Source organism: Conger conger, chromosome 12 (assembly GCF_963514075.1).
Source record: "Conger conger chromosome 12, fConCon1.1, whole genome shotgun sequence".
NCBI classification, from domain to species: domain Eukaryota; kingdom Metazoa; phylum Chordata; class Actinopteri; order Anguilliformes; family Congridae; genus Conger; species Conger conger.
The window spans coordinates 26,134,634-26,157,670 of NC_083771.1; the positions used below are offsets into that span (position 1 = coordinate 26,134,634).

General features: G+C 45.9%; 1 protein-coding gene across 7 annotated transcripts; it reads left to right on the plus strand.

Annotated features, from left to right (window-relative positions):
- The first annotated feature begins 506 nt into the window (after positions 1-506).
- LOC133142563 (endophilin-B2-like) lies at positions 507-21,203 on the plus strand. 7 transcript variants are annotated; one of them, XM_061263838.1, is made up of 12 exons: positions 507-714; positions 4,109-4,250; positions 8,361-8,489; positions 9,049-9,182; positions 9,271-9,363; positions 11,383-11,445; positions 14,489-14,512; positions 16,730-16,819; positions 17,519-17,619; positions 18,201-18,215; positions 18,648-18,864; positions 20,739-21,203. In XM_061263838.1, exons 1-12 carry the CDS (start codon positions 652-654, stop codon positions 20,844-20,846), a joined length of 1,179 nt encoding a protein of 392 aa, XP_061119822.1. In that variant the 5' UTR covers positions 507-651; the 3' UTR covers positions 20,847-21,203. The 7 variants fall into 7 exon arrangements, with proteins under 7 accessions (XP_061119822.1, XP_061119827.1, XP_061119823.1 ...); XM_061263843.1 differs by having other exon boundaries at positions 20,764-21,203; XM_061263839.1 differs by lacking the exon at positions 18,201-18,215.
- Positions 21,204-23,037: the final 1,834 nt, after the last annotated feature.

Here is a 23,037-nt window from a genome sequence, read left to right on the forward strand (position 1 = left end):
GGTGATCAGTTGGCTTCTTCGCTGCTTCTGATTAATCGGGTGAAATCAGTAACACAATAGTAAGCACACTGCTTAAATACGTTTCACGTAAGAAGCAAGTTTCAACAGAAATCCAATTTAACACTTAAATTATTATTTCTTTTTTTTATCTAGAGGGCATTATATATATATATATATATATATATATATATATATATATATATATATATATATATATATAATATATACGAGCACAATTGTCTCCTCAGTATTTTCCAAGTCATTTGAAATAACTAGAAAAACTGAACTGTATTGGATGAAACCATTATAATTTTATTTACACTTAAGATTGTGGGAATTGTAAAATATAGGGTTTTAAAATATTTATTAATGAGATAAGTACGATTTCAACTTTGTAAGTAGACCTAATCTATTTACCTGAAATGCCAATGTGTGTGGATGGGATCAGGTGCTGATTCATTATAAGGCGTCAGCGAAAACCTTTGCTTCAAGGGTGCTCCTTTAAAACCAGGCCGAACAGCCGATTGTCGACTCCACGGATGAAGCTGATTAGCGCCGCTCTGCTCACTCCATCGCTGATTGCTGTGGGAAAACCGAGACGCGCAAGCAAGCTGATGTGGTGCGGACGCTGCGGGCAGATTCTCTGACACCATGGACTTCAATGTCAAAAAACTAGCATCGGATGCTGGAGTCTTCTTCACACGCGCGGTCCAGGTAGCTATGTTCGTGATATAATTCCGATAGCTAGTCGTTTCCTTCCCCCGCTGCTCCGCTTGCAGCATTATGACCACCATCGCAAACGTCGGCTCATTGAATTATTTAAATGGCACAGCGTAGCCAAGCGATGGCTCAAAATTGTTGTTGGCAATAGGCTAAATTCATTTCATTTTACTCCTGCATCTCTGCGCGAATAAATTTTCCAGCTTGACATATTTAAACGCTAGGTTTTCATACTCCCATCTGTTTTTCCGTGGTTATTGGATGTATCTTTAATTATATTCAGGTCGTATTTGTTAGAATAAGACGACAATATAAGCCAATAGGCTAAAGGCTGGCTCTATCTATTATATATGGCTGCTCTCGACGGCACCCAAAGGACGCGTGTGACTTGATAACTGTCACCAAGATACGCAGTCTTAAATAGCCGCTCCGGTGTGTTAATGACTACATCCAGCATAATTTAATCGCTTGTGTCTACTGCACTTTTCTATGACATACAAATGAAATTGAATTGAATTAAAGCCTGCATTGCTCTAATCGTAGGCGCACTTGCAATTGTATTATTAATAGCACGGTGTGAAACTGGCCAGAACCAAGTAGTCACCAGAGCAAGTGTACCAACTCACTCGAAAGCTGTATTATGCGAGAGAACGTTGCACTTTTGAATCGGTTTCATACGATCCAACTTTACCTTTATTGCAACAGTTTTAATTTAGAGTTTACCTTTGCAGCAATGAAAAACAAGTCAATTCACTTCAGTAAAATACACTTATTCACATGATACCAAAAAATACGGCGTTAGACATATCACACAACATCTTGAATAAAGTTGTCATAGTACTTGATTGTAAATCCTTTTCGTGATCACTGCCTGAAGTCTGCGGCCCACTGACATCAACAGATGCTGCTTATCGTTCCTAGTGATGCTTTGCCAGGTATGTGGGCTACTGCAGCAATCTTCAGTTCCGGTTTGTTTAAGGGGATTTTTGTCTTTTCTTCAGCAAGTGACACGCATGCTCAATCGGATTCAGATCTGTGTGATTGACTTGGCCAGTCAAGAAGACTTATTGGCCCTGAAAAAAAAAAATCCCCTTAAACAAACCTTCCTTGGGTGCTTCAACCCTGTGTTCGGGGGCATTGTCCTGCTGCACTGTCCAGCAAGTTTTGAGACACTTGGTTGGCTAGGAGCAGATATTTCTGTACGTTTTAAAATCATAATGATGTACTGCCGTCAGCAGCACAACAAAGAGTGACAGCCATACACGCCCAAGCCATAACATAACGTTCGCCATGTTCTGAATCATGCGCTGTTCCTTTCCTTCTCCACACATTCCTAATTGCATACATTTGGTACAGGTCAAGCTGTTGCATACAAGATAAGAGACCCGCATTCTCTTCTGTGAGCATCACACATTTGTGTCCTTGTCAACCCTCTCTCTTGTTTAATTGTTTTGCTTGGGAAACACTGTCAAACGTAAGAGATGGTTAACTTCTTTCGCCGCGTTTATTTTCCACAATTACAGTGCACCTGTCATATTGGGACACAGTACGACAGGCTTAATGCTAAATGTTTGTGCACGTACCCCCCCCCCCAACTCTTATTCTTTCTCTCGGACTGATGTGGTAATGGATGCTCTGCCTTCGTACCGTTCGTTTCAGGGCTTTTACACAGTGAGCGTACTGAACCATCTCTCACTGCCCTGCTCATCTGACAGCGCTGACACCCGGGGGAAGTGATGTCATAGTCTCGTGGCATTGCTGACTCCAGCCACAGGTTCTATATCCCAACCGGATGATAAGCTGCAGTGTTTCTTTCCGTCCTATCTTCTTCCTAATGACTGGAGCATCGTGGCTGCAGTTTCCAGTGCTATATTACAGTATAAAATTTCCATGGCTGTGCCCCTTAATGGATATTCCTAAGACTCATCAATTTAGGCATCAACAGAAGGGAGATAATATGTTCAATGTTAATGATTCAGAGCTATACATCTGGCGTGACTGCAGAATCTGTGCTGCAGTCAGGTGCAGGGAGTCATGTCATGCCACAGTTCATTAGGCAGCAGTGGAGTTGAATTTGAGATGTGCAGATTTATGTATGCTCCCCTATTTAAGTTTGGTCTTTCCTGGAGATTTTGATTTCGAAAGTTTTTAGAGTGAACAAAGTCTCTGGATATAATGGAAGCCATTTTAAAATGGTAGAATAAAATAGAACCTGGAGTGAAAGAGAGTGCAGATCCATTGCCATGTTGGGGGAAAAGCCCAATCAACACTATAAATGGCAGTTTGAATGAGCACGACTCTATGACGCAGCACACGGTGAATACAAAACCACTAACACACTGCTGCCATGACAAACATGCACAGCACGACGGAAGGGAATTGTCAGGGGATTGTTTTCGGACTTTTCCCAAATCGGTTCTGCTGGGCTTTTTTTTTCAACTATTCCCAGTAAAATGTCAGTTGTGAAGCACTGTGTGACAGCCTCATGGCCTCATGGCTGTACAAGCACATTGGTTGATTCATAATGAGGACACTAATCTAGCTCCTTCGTACTTTTAACCTTTACCCCCCACCTTCTGAAATCTATCCAAACTGAACACATTCCCACGACCATGGCACATACCCGATGTAGCCAGTACAACTTGTATGGTAGCCCGGCACGTGACCTTCCTTGGTGCTTCCATTTTGTGACACTACATTACATTTAGTGGATTTTTATACATTGTTGTCCACGGTGACTTACGTACACAGTTAACATAATTTTTTTTTTGTAAAACGAGAATAATGAATCCATTCTTACAATGGCAGTGCTCTTCCTAGGAGTATTGGTGGGAAGGGTGGTCTTCTTATCAAACCCGGGGCCACATGGTGTGGGGTTTCATGGACCACACCCTGGAGACCTCCAGCAGAACGAGTGTGTCCAGTGCTTGTAGCTTCATCAGTGCCATGACCCACCCGCCCGCCCCCACCCCTGCTGTGCCACAGTAACTGTCATGTTTGTATCTGCCCTGCAGTACGACGAGTGGGACTTTATAGCCATTCCTCTCTGTGTTTGTCTTGATCCTGTTGAACCTCCTGCATACGCAAGTTAAAAAGCATTTCACATTCTTCTTTGACCCAGGTCTGGTTTGGGCGGCCTGTAGCGTAGTGGTTAAGGTACAATGATTGGGACCCGCAAGGTCGGTGGTCCGATCCCCCTTGAACAAGGCTTGAGCAAGGCTCCAGGGCAGGATTGTCTCCTGCTTAGTCTAATCAACTGTAAGTCGCTTTGGATAAAAGCATCAGCCAAATGACTTGTAATGTAATGTAATGTGATGTAATGTAGAGTTAGAGTTGTCGTTCCCGCCTCGTGGTTAAAGCACTTTGTCCTTTTCTCCGATTCTGGAAGTTCACCGAGGAGAAGCTGGGCCAGGCGGAGAAGACTGAGCTGGACGTGCACCTGGAGAACCTGCTGGCCCGCGCCGACTGCACCAAGAACTGGACCGAGAAGATCTTCCGGCAGACCGAGGTCCTGCTGCAACCCAACCCGAGTAAGGCCCCGCTCCCAAAGCCCAGACCCCACCTCTCCTAGAGCCAGTGGCCCCCAAAAACCTGCCTTCTGCAGGCTGTAAGAGCTCCATACATGTAAGGCCCCACTCCCCTGGACCCCGACCCTTCCTCTAGAGGCTTTGCCCAATGCGAATAAAAGCCCACACCCATATTGATTTACCCCTTGGGGCCTCACCTCTCCAAATGTGTTAAATGAATGAATTCATGTATTAATAAATGAATAAGTCCTCCGGATTAATCTAGTGGAACTATCCTCCATAGTTTTAACGGGCTTGAATAGACTTTACTCTAAAAAAACTAATACTGATGATAATATTCTTAATGAGATAAATTGCAGTACATTGTTTTTATGTCTGAAAATGTGAGGGGACTCTAACCTTTGACCTCTGACCCCTCCACGCTACAGTTGATCACACAGGTACGTACTAGTCTTGGTGTCACCCCGACCAGGCTCCGACTTGTGCAGATATGCTTTTAGGAACATGGTGTTAAACTGGAATGGCTATTTCGCATCACAGGGCAAAAACCAAAGCTGTGTGGTGGGGTGGGGGGGGAGGGTTATATTTAGGACTGAGTCCTGATCTGAGCCCAGGTTTCCCTTGTCCATACCCAAACCTTACCCATTCTGAGCTAAAATGCCAAACTGATTCTGGATCAGCATTACAGCTCTCAGACCAGTGATGCGTTACACAGCAGCCATATTAGGACTGAGAGGGGGTCTCATTAATTATCCATTAGTGTCATTCGCAGAGGGGCAGGGCCCCCAAGGTGAGTTTCAGTCGGCATGGTAACTGATCCTCTTATTGATCAGGTGCCTGTGGTGTGCCAGCTCCAGCCGCCCAGTCCTCCAGCACGGAAACTGCGCGGCTCAGCGGGTGGACAGCGGAGTGAAATCGTCCACAGTGGCAGCAGAACATTTAAAGGGCAGGTTCCCCAGTCTGTGCCATCACGGACAGAGCTAGGAGACTGCTCGTAGGCTGGGCTCTTAGTTAGGCCTGGGATTTACTGATTTATAGGGGAGATAAGAAAGTAAAAAAATAATGAATAAAATGTGTTTAGAAGTCAGTGATGGGGAGGCGGGATGGTGTTTCTCTCGGGGCGGTGTCTGGAACAGGGAGAGGTGTAGTGAACATTGTTAATTACGCCTCCCTCAGGTCAAACGGAGAGACAGATGGAGGGAGGGAGGAACTAGGCTTAATCTGTCGGTGAAACTGGCCCATCGTTTATCAGTTCTCAGACTGCCAGATACTGGTTAACCCATGTCCTGCTGTAGGCTCCTAGCTCTTGATAACCTGCGGTGGCAGTTGTGGATTATCAAAGTGTGAGACACACATTGTGGGGAAAAACATGCCCCCACCCAAACATTGCCCACTGTATCATCACCCAGGCCAGCTATTGCAGTCATTTAGCGCTTTGCTGCCCCCTGCTGTGCTGTGACATCATCATCATCCAGGGGCTCCTGGCCTCCATCTTCATCCAGCGTTACTGCGATTAACTCTTTTTGTAGGCCAAGCCAACAGTTTCCTCCACCATGGTTTCCCTCGGTAGATTTCCCATGCTTCTTCGCCCATAGGGATTTAAATTTCTGCTGACTGGTTAACATATGCTTAAGATAGTTTCACGTTTTGTGAAACTTCACCTGTAAATATCTCAACCGTGTATTTCTGTGTTGTATATGCACTTTAAAAATGCAAGTTGCTAACACGTTGCTGCAATAATGGTCATATTTGGTCAGCCACCACTCAATCTAAATCATTTTGGGGAAAAGAAGCATGGGGAGCTAGGGAACCCAGAGGGAACCCATGGCTCAAACATGCTAACTCTCTTCTGGGTTTTAGGACTCCAAACTACCTGTCTATTGAGAACCTTACCCTGCGCACCGACGCTCATGCTGAATGCGAATGCAAAAAGGATTCTGCCGCCATTGTTGCTTCAGGGTTCATTCACGGGGGGTGTCCCTATCTTCGGCGAACTCAGAGAGCCCCAGACGATGCCAGGGTGTAATGTTGTCCCCTTTGAGGCCCTGTGGTGTGGCTGATCCCTGCCGTCCTGACTCCTCACTCGTCTCTGCATCAGGCCCTGTAGTGTGGCTGATCCCTGCCGTCCTGACTCCTCACTCGTCTCTGCATCAGGCCCTGTAGTGTGGCTGATCCCTGCCATCCTGACTCCTCACTCATCTCTGCATCAGGCCCTGTAGTGTGGCTGATCCCTGCCGTCCTGACTCCTCACTCGTCTCTGCATCAGGCCCTGTAGTGTGGCTGATCCCTGCCGTCCTGACTCCTCACTCGTCTCTGCATCAGGCCCTGTAGTGTGGCTGATCCCTGCCATCCTGACTCCTCACTCGTCTCTGCATCAGGCCCTGTTGTGTGGCTGATCCCTGCCGTCCTGACTCCTCACTCGTCTCTGCATCAGGCCCTGTAGTGTGGCTGATCCCTGCCGTCCTGACTCCTCACTCGTCTCTGCATCAGGCCCTGTAGTGTGGCTGATCCCTGCCGTCCTGACTCCTCACTCGTCTCTGCATCAGGCCCTGTAGTGTGGCTGATCCCTGCCATCCTGACTCCTCACTCGTCTCTGCATCAGGCCCTGTTGTGTGGCTGATCCCTGCCGTCCTGACTCCTCACTCGTCTCTGCATCAGGCCCTGTAGTGTGGCTGATCCCTGCCATCCTGACTCCTCACTCGTCTCTGCATCAGGCCCTGTAGTGTGGCTGATCCCTGCCGTCCTGACTCCTCACTCGTCTCTGCATCAGGCCCTGGACTGGAGCCCGCGGAGTCTGACACAAAGTCACTGCTGGTGTCTACAGGACACCAACACCTGCAGCACGTCACAGTTTCACACAGAGCATATGCATGCTGTATATTATACATCGTCCTTTCCAGATAAATGAACCGGCCGCTGTTTTCAAAAGCATAATATCTTTAAGTGACTGCTATCAGGCAGTCTACATACTTTAATGAAAAGTTGTAAAACGCTGTAAAAATGTGTGTGTGTGTATGTCTGTGTGTGTGTGTGTGTGTGGGTATGCGTACCACGTTTATAAAATGTTCAACGGAGGCTTTTGAGAGCTAAATCGGCTCAATGCAGAAATCATGCAGTCCCTTCTGCGAAAGCAGAGGCTCAGATACTCTAAACTCCACTGCCCATGTTTGAAAGTCACATAAAACAAACGGTATGTCTTCAGCCACAGTGTGTGTGTGAATCGATATAAAAGCAGTCAACCTTTAACGTCTCACAATCAAATTGAGTTTTGTAAGAGGGGGAAGGCAGAATGCTATGTGTGTTTGTAACATGGGTGGATCTGCCCTCTCCGTGAACCCAGGTCTCCATGGAGACGGGTGACTGACACAGACCCGCACGGATAACCCCGCCCCCAGCATGCACGGCCCTGCTTGTTCTGGGCCCGTATTCATAAACCATTTTAAAAAAGGAGTGCTGATCTTGGATCAGGTTTGTCTGAAACTGATCCTAGATCAGCCCTCCCTCCTGCGCAGTGATGCTTTATAAACTGGTCGGCAGTGTGTCTGTAACTGAAATTACATTACATTACATTATTGGCATTTGGCAGATGCTCTTATCCAGAGTGACGTACAGTTGATTAGACTGAGCAGGAGACAATCCTCCCCTGGAGCAATGCAGGGTTAAGGGCCTTGCTCAAGGGCCCAACGGCGGTGCGGATCTTATTGTGGCTACACTGGGATTAGAAGCACCTTGGGTGTCCCAGTCATTTACCTTAACCACTACGCTACAGGCCGCCCCTGTAGTTGAAGACGGACATGCTTTCCTCCCTGTGACCTGCTGCCCAAGCCAGGTCACAGAGTTGCTGTCCTCTCCTCTCTGTGTGAAGCAGTTTCTGCATTCTTCCTCCCTCCTCCTCTTCCTCCTCCTCTCCCGAGTGTTCAAGCTCCTCAGAGTGGGAGGTTTATCCACCCAAATCTGGCCACCTCTCTCTGTCATCTACATCTGCGCTACAACTCCACCTCCCACCCTTCTCCAGCTGTTATGACATCACTGCGCTGTTTTATGTTACTAATCTGCCCTATGTGCCCTGGGGTGGTATCTAAGATGGCTCCCTTCTCCACCACGTCTGTCCAGGTGCCCGGATCGAGGAGTTCTTCTATGAGAAGCTGGACCGGAAGGTTCCCTGCCGAGCCACCAATGGAGAGCTCCTGGGTCAGTACATGCTGGACGCGGCCAAGGACTTCGGCCCCGGAACGGCTTACGGTGAGCACCGCGGCTGGCCCTCTCTGTTGTGCTGCTGGGCTTGTGCCTGCAGCAGTGGAGGAAAACTTAGCTAGATAGAAATTCCCAACAGTCAGCCAGTCAATTTCATCACCTTCCTCACTTTGCTCCCAATAAATAAAGTCTCTGTGTGTGTGTGTATGTGTGTGTATGTGTGTGAATGTGTGTGTCTGTGTGCGTATGCGTCTGCGTGTGTGTGTGTGTGCGTGCGTATGCGTCTGTGTGTGTGTGTGTGCGTGCGTATGCGTCTGCGTGTGTGTGTGTCTGCGTGTGTGTGTGTCTGTGTGCGTATGCGTCTGCGTGTGTGTGTGTGTGCGTGTGTGTGTGTCTGTGTGCGTGCGTGCGTATGCGTCTGTTTGTGCGTGTGTGTGTGTCTGCGTGTGTGTGTGTCTGTGTGCGTATGCGTCTGCGTGTGTGTGTGTGTGTGCGTGTGCGTGTGTGTGTGTGTGTGTCTGTGTGCGTGCGTGCGTATGCGTCTGTGTGTGCGTGTGTGTGTGTCTGTGTGCGTGCGTATGCATCTGCGTGTGTGTGCGTGTTACAGGGAGTACCCTGATTAAGGTCGGGGACAGCGAGAGGAAGCTGGGCGGGACGGAGCGGGAGTTCATCCAGAGCTCTGCCATCAGCTTCCTGACGCCGCTGCGCAACTTCCTGGAGGGGGACTGGAGGACCATCTCGGTGAGTGTGGGGGGTTCAGGGGCCCGGCTGCCTGGGCTCCCAGCTCCAGGATGTCCTGAGGAAACCGTGTTTGTGTGGCCTTGCGCAGAAAGAGAGGCGGCTCCTGGAAAACCGGCGGCTGGATCTGGACATCTGCAAGGCGCGTCTGAAGAAAGCCAAGGTGGCAGAGGCCAAAGCCTCGGTGAGCCTCTTCTCTGCCCTCCTCTTCCTCTCTCCCCTCCTCTTCCTCTGTGCTTCCGCATGCCCCTATGACAATGTTTTCTGTGCCTCTCCTTTGTGTTGTTATTGGTGGCATTATCGTGATGTTTCCTTTAGTTTTGGCATAAAGTTATCTCACTTCCCCCATCCTCCTCCCTCCGATAATGGGAGGTTGTTTTTTTGACTGAAGTGGATAAATATTCCAGATTAAAAATGGTCTTAGGTTCACTACTTTTTTTGTTCACAAAATGGAGGACCCAAGTAAGGTCCTTTATTGGCCTGGGATGGTCAAATGATTATTGGAGACAATTGATAAGTTTTGCTCTACGTCACACGCTGCCAGTGTAAAATGTCACCCCCTGCTGGCTGTGTACTAACATGTCTCCTTGTTGTCCCTTGTGCAGTGTGAAGGGGATGTGAGTATCAGTGTGTGCCTAGCCTTGCTGTGATCCCTCTTCAGTCTATTCTCCTCCTTTTTCTTTCTGTTTTTCCCTCTTCTTTAATCTATTCTACACCTTTTTCTTCCTTTGAAGAAATTATTATCTGTATTTCCCCATAGATTGAAACCCCACCCTCCATACTTTTTTTTCCCTACAAACCTGAAGTGAAAATCTTCTGTTTTCCAAATGAATCATTTGATTGGAAGGCCAATATTTTGCTGAGGGGATCCCCAAACTGTGGGGTAATTCCAGCCCTGACTGGATGTGTCAGTACCACTGTAAAAGTAAGATTGGAAAAATGATAAAAGCAAATCTAAATTCACAGGAATATTATACAGTGCGATCCATAAGGATTTGGTAAGTGGTACAATTTCTGTCCTTTTGGTTCTGTACTCCTGCACCTTGAGTTGGATATGAACTGAGTTATATGATGTTAAAGTGTAGACTGTGCAGAAGTGTACAGAAGCATTTTTAAAAAGTGGAATCTTTGTAGAATGTAAAATGAGTGGTCAAGTCAATCAGTTAAATCCACTTGAGCATACATTTCACTTGCTGAAGACCAGGCTGAAGGCAAATAGCTCCAAAAACAAGCAGGAGCTGAAGAGGGCTGCTGTGCAGGCCTGGAAGAGCATCAACAGAGAGGATACCCAGCATCTGGTGATGTCTGTGGCTCGCAGACAATGCGATGCAATGCAAGAGCCAAAACAACAGAAAATGTGTCGCTGTCCAAATACTTATGTACTGTTGCATTGTAAATGTGAATCTAGGCTTACAAAGTGAGGGAAAGCAGGTGACCTGAGCAGAGCTTGAGCAGAGAACTGGAAGCGGTGTATGACTGTGTTGACGCAGTGTGTGACTGTTGATGCAGTGTGTGACTGTATTTGAAGTGGTGTGTGACTGTGTTTGAAGCAGTGTGTGACTGTATTTGAAGTGTGTGACTGTTGATGCAGTGTGTGACTGTATTTGAAGTGGTGTATGACTGTGTTGACGCAGTGTGTGACTGTATTTGAAGTGGTGTGTGACTGTATTTGAAGCAGTGTGTGACTGTTGATTCAGTGTGTGACTGTATTTGAAGCAGTGTGTGACTGTTGATGCAGTGTGTGACTGTTGATTCAGTGTGTGACTGTATTTGAAGCAGTGTGTGACTGTTGATGCAGTGTGTGACTGTATTTGAAGTGGTGTGTGACTATACAAGGATTGGTGCCTTGCATGGCAGACAATTGCCGTTGGTGTGTGAGTGTGGGTGAATGAAAGCATCAATTGTACAGCGCTTTGGATGAAGACGCTATATAAATCCCAACCATTTACCATTTACTATAATTGAAGCAGTGTGTGACTGTATTTGTTTGAATCAGTGTTATGACTATTTTCAGGCTGTATGACTGTTCTCAGATTGTATGGCTGTGTTCTCAGGCTGTATGTCTGTGTTCTCAGGCTGTATGACTGCGTTTTCAGGCTGTTTGACTGCTTTTTCAGGATGTTTGACTGCGTTTTCAGGCTGTATGACCCTGCATGAAGTGGTGTGTGACTGTTTGTTTCCTCTGCTACCCCATTATCTGTAGGCTGCACCTGATTTTCAGGAGACTAGACCCCGAAATTATGTTCTGTCTGCCAGCGCATCTGCGGTAAGGAGTCACACACTTGTGTGCATATGCGTTTCTGTATGAGTGTATGTATACAGCTCTCTCTCTCTCTCTCTCTCTCTGTCTCTCTTCCCCCTATCCCTATCCCTCTCCCTCTCTCTTGTAGTATCATTCAAGCAGATATACACGAGCACATGCGCATAGTTTTTGGCATCGACTGCTGAATAATCTCCCTATATGCAATCGAAGAGTAATTTTGAACTTTGCCTCCTGCATTTCGAACACACAGCTCTGCAATTTTGACTTTGACATTGGAGACTCATCCACAGGGGACCAAACCAAAAGAAAGGGCATAGGATAGTGAGCGTACAGCCCCCCTGTAAGATGTGACCCCAAAGTGTAGGTTGAGACCAGGGGTACTCAAATCAAATCCTCGGGGCCAGCAGTACTGCTGGATTTCAGTCCTCCCCTCTCAGAACTGATATTAAACGCACCAGGAGAGTAACATCTGGCCATTCAGTGACATTATAGGTCTATTGGCAGAAGGACCAACCGTACTATAGGGCTATATTTGAGTATATCTGATCCAGAGACCATGCTTATCCAACGGTGAATTATTCAGTGCACATCCTATAAATATTTCATGTAAGCCTGCCCAAGAGTCTCTGTTCCACAGCTCAAACCTCACCCCTCCACCTTTTAAACTACAGCACCCCCTGTGGGTCAGGTAGACTGCATATCAATTCTCCCAAACATTAACGGAGCTGCCCAGAACCGGACACTTGCAAAGATAACCTATTTATTTATGCTCTCATGTACAGTACTGTGATCACACGGCTGAGGTTCTGAAGCTGTTAAGGGGGAAAAGCTTTGAGGTTGAGGATAAAAGGAACAGGATAATGTGTTTGGCACATTTGACTGTATTCCACAATGTTAGATTTATAGTCAATCCATTCACCTGTGGCTAAATGGCACACAATACCTTGAAATGAGGGACTATGTATGAAATGCTGTAATTTCTACATGATAAAACCAAAATGTATAAATTTACCCTTTAATTGAAATTGGGTATCTGGATTTTAGATAACAAATCAAAAATTATGCCATAGCTGATCGGCTATTGGACTAATCTAAAAATATGTCTTTGTCCCAAACATTATGGAGCTCACTTGTATATCCATGGTCTGAATCAAGTAGGTAATGTAATATGTAATACTTTGCCCGTTTTTTCAAAGAACTGTCATATTTGAGATTCCATTTTTGTCTCATAGTTGCGTAATGGTGCTGTGGAGAGTTCACAATTAGGAACATCCCTCCTTCTGAGTTTAGCCAGGGCAGAGATAACACAAGGCCGATTTCTGGATTTTCTAAAGGATCTTTTACTAATAAATGCTTTGGCTGTGCTGTACTGTGCTGTGTTGCGTTGGGTGTGCTGTGCTCTGCCAGGTTGTGTTGAAATGACAGAGTGGTGTCTGCTGTTGCATTGCTGCTTCTGTGTGTGTGTGTGTGTGTGTGTGTGTGTGTGTTGCTGTCATCCTGTTGTCCAAACGGATAGTAAAGTAGGCTACAGCCTGTTGGGCATCTCCAGAGAAGGACAGTCACAGTGTGATATATAACCTTACTGTACAGAAACCTGAAAGCATTTAGTGAGGAGTTTTCAGTGAAGTGATTTCATTGAGCTCTTTAATGTCACCTGTTGTCCACTCTGTATTCTGACTCACAGTATTCAGATTGCATTTCTTTATGTGGGAAATGGATTTTGTCCAGAACAAAAAAGGTAGCCGTTTTCCTCACACCCCAGGGTGTGGAACGTGCTTCAGAGAGAGTATTAGAACAGTAAAGAAATGCGATTGCACGCAGGCTTTTAACACAAAGGGAAAGAGAGGCTAACTCGGGCATGCGCTAGCCTGGCGGGCAGCAGGGAACCAGGCTGGCCCTGGTGTTCAGCCATCATGGAAGCTGTGTGGTTACAGGCCTGCCTGTGTTTGGCCATCCTCTCATACGCAGGCACTGCTCTTCCTCTGTCCTCTTCCTCTTCAGCTGAAGCTCCAACGATCAGACACCCATCAGCGCAGAGCCATAAACTTTTCAATCTTATAAACTTTCCCCTGAAATTGTTTACTTTTTTCTGAAACATTACATGCAAAATGCTTGCATGTAATTGGCTGGTACACTGGTGGTGTAAAACGCATATCAAAAAGTATAAAATGGACTTTTGGTGATCAGAGTCAAATAGGCCATGAAATGGAGGGTCTAAAATGCATGTATTATTTTTGATGCATATGGCTTAATGTCAGTTTGGGCCCAAATATAACGACAACTATCAAATATGTAGTGCCCTGTAGTGGCCCACTGCCGGTACAGCTGTGGGTCCTGTCTTTGGCAAATCGCCACTATATTGGTCCTCCAGCAGGCATTTAAGGTGGTGTGTGGTCGGGACCAGGATCATCGACTCAAATAATTAAAATGGTTGGCAGTTGGGTCTGCTGCAGGCTGACTGCTGCGGTGTGGATTTTCTAAATGTTGGGGAGCTGCGACCGAATGGAGCGCTCGCTTGGGGGGATCCGTTTCAGTGCTTCCTGCTCGGGGGAACTCTGCTCGCGGTTCTCCGTTGGCTGCGTGTTCACAGATCCTAGTCTCTGCATGTTGCTGTGACAACTGCTGGCTGTGGTGATTGGCCTCTCCCATCTCCAACTCTTGAGGATTGTGGGAGGGGGTCAAAACTCTTCCATCAGATTTTTAATCAAACCCAAAATGCGCTTCATTTTGAAAGTGCTTTTCACAAATGCAGACTAAATTTGCGCTCTTTTTGAGTTTGTTGATTATTGCCACAGATGCCAAGCTGTGTCTGCGAGGAGAGAGCGTGACACTTTCTCTTAGATAAGAGCCAATGTTGATTGAATCCAGTCCTGTGATGATTGGGCAATTGGAAATCGGTCCCCCCTCCCCAAAATGACAACATTCCGTCAGGAAGGAAATGGAGAGGTGTGCTGATGTCTTGCCCGTTGTGATGTCATCAGTGTGCGACTGGTAGTCTGAGAATGCTGCTCTCACCCCCTCTCTTGTTGGCATGCTGCTTTCACAGCTGTGGAGTGAGGAGGTCGACAAAGTGAGTATCCCAGCAACCGCTTCCAGTAGGACACTCCCTCTCTGTGTGGCATCCAATCCCATCTCTGCTCTGAGCTGTGGGCAGCTTATGCAAGCAGCAAAGTGGAGAATTTTATTGTCATGTTGGTTTAGTTTTTTCCTCTTTTTTAAAACGTTTTTAAACAGGAAAGTAAAGCCTCATTGTACACTCTACTTACAAATAGATGTTTAGATGTAGCCCAGAGCCAGATATTTAAATGTGCACTCAGTGATCACTTTATTAGGTATTTATTAGACTTATTTTTTAGATGTATTGGTCTTCTGCTGCTGAAACACTCATTGTGTGTTCAGAGATGCTGCAGTTTTCTGTTTTTTGCACCACTGTGCAAACTCTAGAGACTGTTGTACGTGAAAATCCCAGGAGATACTCAAACCACCCTGTCTGGCACCAACAATCATTCCACGGTCACAGGCACTTAGAACACATTTCTTCCCTATTCTGACATTTGCTCTGAAAAACAGCTGAGTTGCAGCCACATGATTGGATGATTACATATTTGTATTAACAAGCTGGTGTACAGGTCTACCTAATAAAGTGGTCAGTGAGTGTATAATTGCAATTATTATTTGTATAGTAATTCTGAATATCTTGACATTGGAGACTCATCTGAATATGCACTTGATCTGTCCATCAGTCAAGTTGATGACTGTATGTTGTTGAATTCTGGGAAATAGTATGATGAATAAAAAAAAGGGGGGGGGGTTTCAACGTCAGCATGTACACGGAGAAGGGGGAGGGATAAACAGTGTTGTGACTTGAGGATGTTTGTTGTTGCAATCCCTCTCTTGACCGTTAGAAGTCCGAAATGACCTATTATTGACCTTTAAATCAGACAGAAGGCAGAGCGGGAAATAAAGGAGGAATTACTGCTCAGAAGATCCCACTGTGGGGGGATTCCTGTATATGACATGGAGCCCGTAGTTGCTGCTTGCAGCTGTATTCTGAGTTTAATGGGGCAGATGTTTAATATGTTTGTTTACCATGTACCGAACCGTCAGCTAATGAGAGTGATGATCAGCAGAAGTGTTAAGGTGATTCCCATCATGCACTGGGGGAGGCCAAACCTGACACTGCCAGGCTTACACAGGAGCTCAGCTGCAAATGAGATGCACCTCTCCCCCCCCAATTATATAGTATACAGAAACCTGTCTCATCTGTACAACTGCCCCTGTCGATTCAGGAGAGCTAATTCAATTTTTCTCTTCAAGTGGGTCTTCTCTAAAGCAGTATTTCTCCAGTCCTAAGGCCTAACTTGCCAAAAGGTTATTTTGTTGTAACCAGGAACTCACGCACCTGATTTAAGTCATCAAGGGCATTTTTTTGTGGCTTGATTGGTTCCGTCATTAAATCAGGTGTGTAAGTTCCTGGTTACCACAAAAACCTTCTGGCAAGTGGGTCCCGAGGACTGCTTTTACATTACATTAATGGCATTTGGCAAGACGCTCTTATCCAGAGCGATGTACAGTTGATTAGACTAATGCAGGGACAATGAAAACCTGCAGGACGGTAGATCTCCAGGAGCAGGGTTGGGCAGCCCTGAATATGGCCTTTGGTTATAGTAAGTGTCAGGTTGATTGAGAATTACCAGGGCAGCAATGGGAAGATGCCACAAAAATGTCCTACAAGTTGTAGTAAATGCCATGGGGTCTTTCCTGAGCACAGTGAACTAGTGCCTTCCTGTGGCTGGTGTTAGCACCTGCCTGTGGCTGGCGTTAGCGCCTACCTGTGGCTGGTGTTAGCGCCTACCTGTGGCTGGTGTTAGCACCTGCCTGTGGCTGGTGTTAGCATCCACCTTTGGCAGCTGTTAGCGCCTACCTGTGGCTGGCGTTAGCGCCTACCTGTGGCTGGTGTTAGCACCTGCCTGTGGCTGGTGTTAGCATCCACCTGTGGCTGGCGTTAGCGCCTACCTGTGGCTGGCGTTAGCGCCTACCTGTGGCTGGTGTTAGCGCCTACCTGTGGCTGGTGTTAGCGCCTACCTGTGGCTGGCGTTAGCGCCTACCTGTGGCTGGTGTTAGCGCCTGCCTGTGGCTGGTGTTAGCGCCTGCCTGTGGCTGGTGTTAGCGCCTGCCTGTGGCTGGTGTTAGCGCCTACCTGTGGCTGGCTTTAGCGCCTGCCTGTGGCTGGTGTTAGCGCTGGCCTGCCCTGATGAGCTCCCTGCGCCCTCTCTCCCCACCCCAGGCAGAGATGGAGCTGCGGGTGGCGCAGACGGAGTTCGACCGGCAGGCGGAGGTCACACGCCTGCTGCTGGAGGGCATCAGCAGCACACACGTGAGTCACGCGTGCACGCGTACAGCACATGCTAACTACATGCTCTATGCGCACTGAGACAGGGCTGCGTAGGGCCTCTGTGTCATGTAGTGAACAGATGCAGAAAGACGATCGGTAGGTTCAGAGGTATATACTGGACACGGATCTTTCGAAAAACTAAGGAAAAGGCAACCACACCACCACAAAAAGATGAACAAAAACCACAAAATAAATGGGCACAAAAAGAATCAGACAATCCCACGTACTCACAAACACAACACAGCCTGCAAAAAGAGTCCTCCTCTAGGCCTGACAACCAGGCCTTTTATTAAACCCAATAATTAGGTAATTGGCTGCTGCCACTGTGATTACAATGGATCACAGCTGCTACCATACCTGTTAGTGGGGCCTGTGATATCCCCTGGTGGACACCATTCCTTTGCACCACCGTACAGCATGAATAAACACATAACCTGCCTGCTCCTGAATACGTGCATGCTTGCATAGTTTACTGTATGCAGCTACAGTGTATATCACACTGTTGGGATAGTTGAGTTTGAGAGTGTTCCGGAATGTTGGGTTAGTTGCTTTTGAGAGTGTTCCGGAATGTTGGGATAGTTGTGTTTGATAGTGTTCCGGAATGTGGTGATAGTTGAGTTTGAGTGTTCCGGCAGTGTACTAATCCTTTACTCTGTCATGTCCATGTTTCTGTCCTGCCAGGTGCACCATCTGCGCTGTCTGCATGAGTTTGTGGAGGCACAGGCTGCATACTATGCCATGTGCCACCAACACATGCTGGAGCTGCAGAAAGAGCTGAGCAGGTGAGCTGGAAGACTGGAAGTCAGATTTGAAAGTACTTTGATTTGTTTGCAGCCAGTACAGTATAGAGTGGGCATGGAAATGTAATTCTTGATTGCATGTAAAATCAAAAAGTATTAATGGTCTGCATAACCTTGGTCTCTACCTACAGAAAGTGCTTATCATCTTATGTAGGTTGCACCAACAAGCATTAATCCTAAACCTGGATTAAATAGAGGTTTATCTATTAATCCAGTTGTACCAAACTTGAAATCTAGATAAAAAAATGATCAGGGTTAAAGTTAAGGCATCATTTTAATACTTAGTTTTCACAGTGAATTAATTGTTATCCTGTTGCTTCACTACTTTAAACTCAGATTTAAATTTCAGTTAGGGATTAAATTGAAACTTGCAGCAGAGGTGGTTTACATTTCCACCATGGCAGTGTACATTAGATGGATTGAAGAAAATCGAAGAGTTCCTAAATGGAAAATTAGGGATCGTCTCAACCCTGTTTTGTCCTGTGTGTCCATATTCTTCAATCAGCTGATATGATAACTGTATCTTTGACTCTCTACCTCTCTCCTTCAATCTCTGCTCTCAGTTCTGACAGAGATGTGTAAGTACAGCTCTCTCAGCTCTTGTGTTAGTAGTGTAAAAAATACCTAATAAACTACTCATTGAGTGTATGTCTATGTATTTGTGTTTTTGTTTTGTGTGCAATATGTGTTTCTGTGTGAGCATATTTATGTAAATGTCTGGCCTTTATCCACTGTACAATTTATGCTTCCCATTCACACACACACTCACGCACCAACGGTGATTGGCTACCATGCAAGGCACCAACCAGCTCGTCAGGAGCATTTGGGGGTTAGGTATCTTGCTCTGGGACACTTCGACACAGCCCGGGCGGGGGATCGAACCGGCAACCCTCCTACTGCCAGACAACTGCTCTTACCGCTTGAGCCAATATCGCCCTGATGTTGCATGTGTTTGTATATATGCATCACTCTTTCCTTCTCTCTGCACCGCCCCGTCTCTTGCTCTGCAGGTTGCCCAATGCCTTCGCTGTGAATCCCCCCACGTTGGCCGTCGTTTCCAGCCCCTCCACCTCCACGGGCCCTGCCCCGCTCTCCGCTGGCTCCGTGGAGACGGACACCCTGAAGATCGAAGAGGTGCGGCCTCCTGCCTCGGGCACGCGCAAGGCCAAGGTGCTCTACGACTACGACGCGGCCGACACCAGTGAGCTCTCTCTGCTGGCGGACGAGGTACGAGCCCCCCCAAAAAGTCCTGGGGGTCCCCCTGGGTGCTGCCGGCCACTCCAGCCACGCCTCGGCGCAATCGAATGAGTCTGTTTTGACCGTTATATTACATAGCGTTTCGACGATGTTGAAGCTACCCTCCTTTCCTGCAGGAAGATTGCTCATACTGACACTAAGTAATAGCTTTTGAGGGACATTATTTTTCTGCATAGAAGGCGGCAACTGTAGTAATTGCTGCAGCAGTCAACCTTAGGCCCGACTTTTGCCCCCTCGTAGGCAATAATGTAAAATATTTGCCTGACTGAAAATCAAACTTTGGCACTTAGTCCCAACGTAAAGTGTTTATGCGAACCAGGAGGGTGAGTGTGGGAAACGTTGGCCACTAGGGGGAGCAATAGCAGCACCATTCAGATCAGAATGCACTTAACCCAACAAGTCTCCTCCCAGGATCGCCTTCAGAAGTAATAAAGGGAAAAGGTGAAAGGCTGTCTGCCTGCTGGGAGAGAGACAAAGAAAGACTCCCTTTTAAACACTTAATACAGAAAGTGGTCTAATAGGAATAAGGATTATAATAAAAGGTTATCTCTAATCACGTGATTATCTTTATGTTAGCACACATTGTCAATTAAGAATCAATTAAGAAAATTACCCTTAAAGAGGTCATACTCGTACATAGTTTGGCCATTCCCAATTTGGGTGCCATTGGAGATGCCAAGAAAAAATATTAAATCAAAGACAATTATGAAATCAAAGGCAAAGCCTTCCCGTAATTTCATTTCATACCCTTCTATTATTTCATGATCGGTTTTACATTTGGGGTCTAATTGAGCAAAAATATTGTAATAGAAAAATGTTGACACGTAGTGTGTCACCTTCTTAGTGCCTTGAGAATCATTGAGGTAGCCCTCATTTGCAATGATGTCGATATAAATTAAACAAGAAAATAAATGAACAGTGCGTTTCGGGCTGATTATTGCAGTGTTGCATGGCAAGAAAAACAGGTAATCACGCCCAAACATGTTTGTCATATTTTATGACAAATTTTATATGCTATAAGAATTCTGGAGCTCAGTAGTGGATGACTACCCTTTTTCCGCAATGATGCAAAAACTTAAATATTTGTTTCCAGTAACCTTATCCATTGGAAATATTAGGGTGAAAGCAAAACAGGTTCATGCGGGTGGGCCACCGGACCTGGAAACTCCAGCGCTGCATCAAGTCAGGACATGAACACCCCGAGAAGCTCTGCTTGTGCTACATCACCTGGCAAGCTGTGTCTGATATTTATTAAAATTAGCCTGATATGTGCTAATGAACATGCAGTACTTCACCTTGTATGTTCTCACGTCTTCACGTCTTCGGATGCAAAGTCATTCTGAGTCAGCAGTAACAGTCACAGCAAGTAAAAGCCAATAAAAATGCTTTACAGTGTTTGTGACTCTCACATAGTTACACATTCGCCCTAAAGAGCTCACAGTACAGTTCTCAAGGTGGTGGGCGTGATGGGGTGGGAAACGGAAGCGGTGAGTCGGAGTTGGGCGTACACTACCAGGTTACCTCCGTAGCAACAGCTGGATGGTGTAATGCGTGCATGACTTCAGTTTATAGATCCACTTGCAACGTTTATATTATCTTGAACACGGCCCTTACGTCACTGAACTGTTGCAGAACATTGCATACAATTGTGACTTCTATAACCGCTTTAGAGCCTAATCACTACCCTGCTTTGCAGCTCTGTTCCACTGCAACAGGCTTACAGTCTAAAATCTATTTTTCTGTCAGGTTTTATATTTGTGCATTACCTTTGTTACTGTAGTCTGTAAGAGGCCGATCTGTGTGTTTATTTGTGCTCGCTTTTTGTTGTTTTTTTTGCATTCCAGCTCATTACGGTCTACACTGTTCCAGGAATGGATCCTGATTGGCTGATTGGAGAGCGACGTAACCAGAAAGGAAAGGTCCCCGTTACGTACTTGGAGCTCCTGAGCTAAAGATCGGACGGAGCGAAGAAACCTTGGACAGACTTATGGGCTGGCACACACACACACACACACACGCACACACACACACACACACACACACACACACACACACACACACACGCACACACATATACACACATATATACACACACACACACACACACACACACACATACACACACACATATACACGCGCACATATACACACATATATACACACACACACACACATATACACACATATACACACACACACACACACGCGCACACACGCGCACACACACACACATACACACTTCTTAGACCAGTGAAAAAATAGAACAATATTAAATCTTAAAATAAATAAATAAATTGAACTGACCACAACTCTGGTTGTGAGGTGCATGCTTACCCATAATGCCTCTGACATACTAATCCATAAAGCCTCTTTCACATGACAGGAATCAAATACTGTGTTTAATGGTACTCAGTAAGGCTGGAATTCCCCCACAAGCGAAGCGTCCCGGTCTAGTGTCCTACATAAGATGCGTATTGCAGCAGCGTGCGCCCTGCACCCACATTGCATGGTGTCATTGCTGCCAGAGTTACATTTTCGGAAGCAATTCAATTCCAGTGGAGAGGGCCACAAGGCGCGATTCTGCTCGTTTTGCCAGCAGCAACGAATCGCTACTAGGCCTACTGTGCTATTTATATAAAATGAACATCAATGGCATATCGGCATGACCTGCCAGTGAGCAAACCAATCCTATGGAAGAAGGGGGGGTCTTCTCAAACAAGCCTTTCTGTTCAAAATGAAGAGGAAACTAATCTTCAGTTTTGGAATTTCCTGAAATTGTTCAGTGATCTAAAAAAATCTGGTTCTTTTTCTGTATTTCATAGCCTACATAGCTCCTGTCATTCAAAAAAAATGCCTCAAGGCTTTGGCTACTAAATATTCCATAACTAATTTGCTTAACAAGTTATGTGACAGCTTGCATAGCTAACAAACTAAACAAGCTGAAAACAGTTTTACCCAGCTTAACCAACTAAAATGTAGGCTAGCTATTAGCTAGTGAACTAGCTAGTCTGCCTTTGCTTTGAAATATGTCCTCACTAGTTTGCAAATATAGTCCAGTTCCCAACTCCATAGCTAATAGCCTTTTTAGCAGATTGCTTGCTTAACTCGATGTTTAGTTAGCCTACAGCTAGTTCAACATCCTGTTCAGTAATTAGCCTACATTATGGAACATCTTTTCATAGCACTGTTTGCTATATCTGCAGTGGTTGTCGAGATTTCTGTTACAGCTAGTTGAATGTGCTAGATCTAATAGCAGCATTTGCTGGCTGTATTTAGCTACATGCTGTCTTACTTGTGTATTTAGGCTACTATCTGCAAGGTCTCATTTAGTGTTTTTAGTTTTGTTTTTATTTTATTTATTTTATTTTTAATTGTCACTTGTGTGTTAGATACAGACAGCTAATGAAAACTGAAGTCCCCTCTCCCCTCTTATTCTAAAAATGACTGACACCAGAAGGGTGTGCCCACCTTACAGACTTTAACGCTGTTATTTCAGTACCAACGAGGCATATTGGCGACACTTTTGGTGTAAATCCGGCATAAGGACCTAGACGTCATCCATCCAGGAAGCTATTGGTTCAGGAAAACTAACCTGCTGTAACCTGTAACAAGCGGTGATAGTAGTAGGTTGTCTACGGTCTATGGCAGAGGTGGGCACTGAGGGCCATATCTGTTTCTGGTTTTCATGCCAACTGCTGGTCTTAATTACTTAATTGGTTCTAACATTTACATCAACTGACATTTTAGCTACATTTCTTGATGAATGCATTATTGACAGTCAAAGACTGTTCTTGTGTTCCTGCATGATATGGCTTTACTATGATCTAATCTGAGTGAACTAGTGTTGGTATATATGGCCAATTAGCTCATTTGGTGGAATTGGTGGAAACAAAAACCTGCGTACACACACTGGCCCTCCTGGACTGGAATTGCCCACCTGTGTTCTGTGGTTATATAAGGCTAAATTGTGAACTTGCTTTGTGAGACCAAAAATCCTGGATTTATCCCAAAATGTCAACAAAACTCAGCTAGCCACACACGTGAAACGGCCTTGGGCTCTGTTAGCAATAATATGATGATCGCGGGAATAGCAAACTGTAAGATATGTAGCTACATGGACTGGTTGCCCTAGCTGCACTTGCT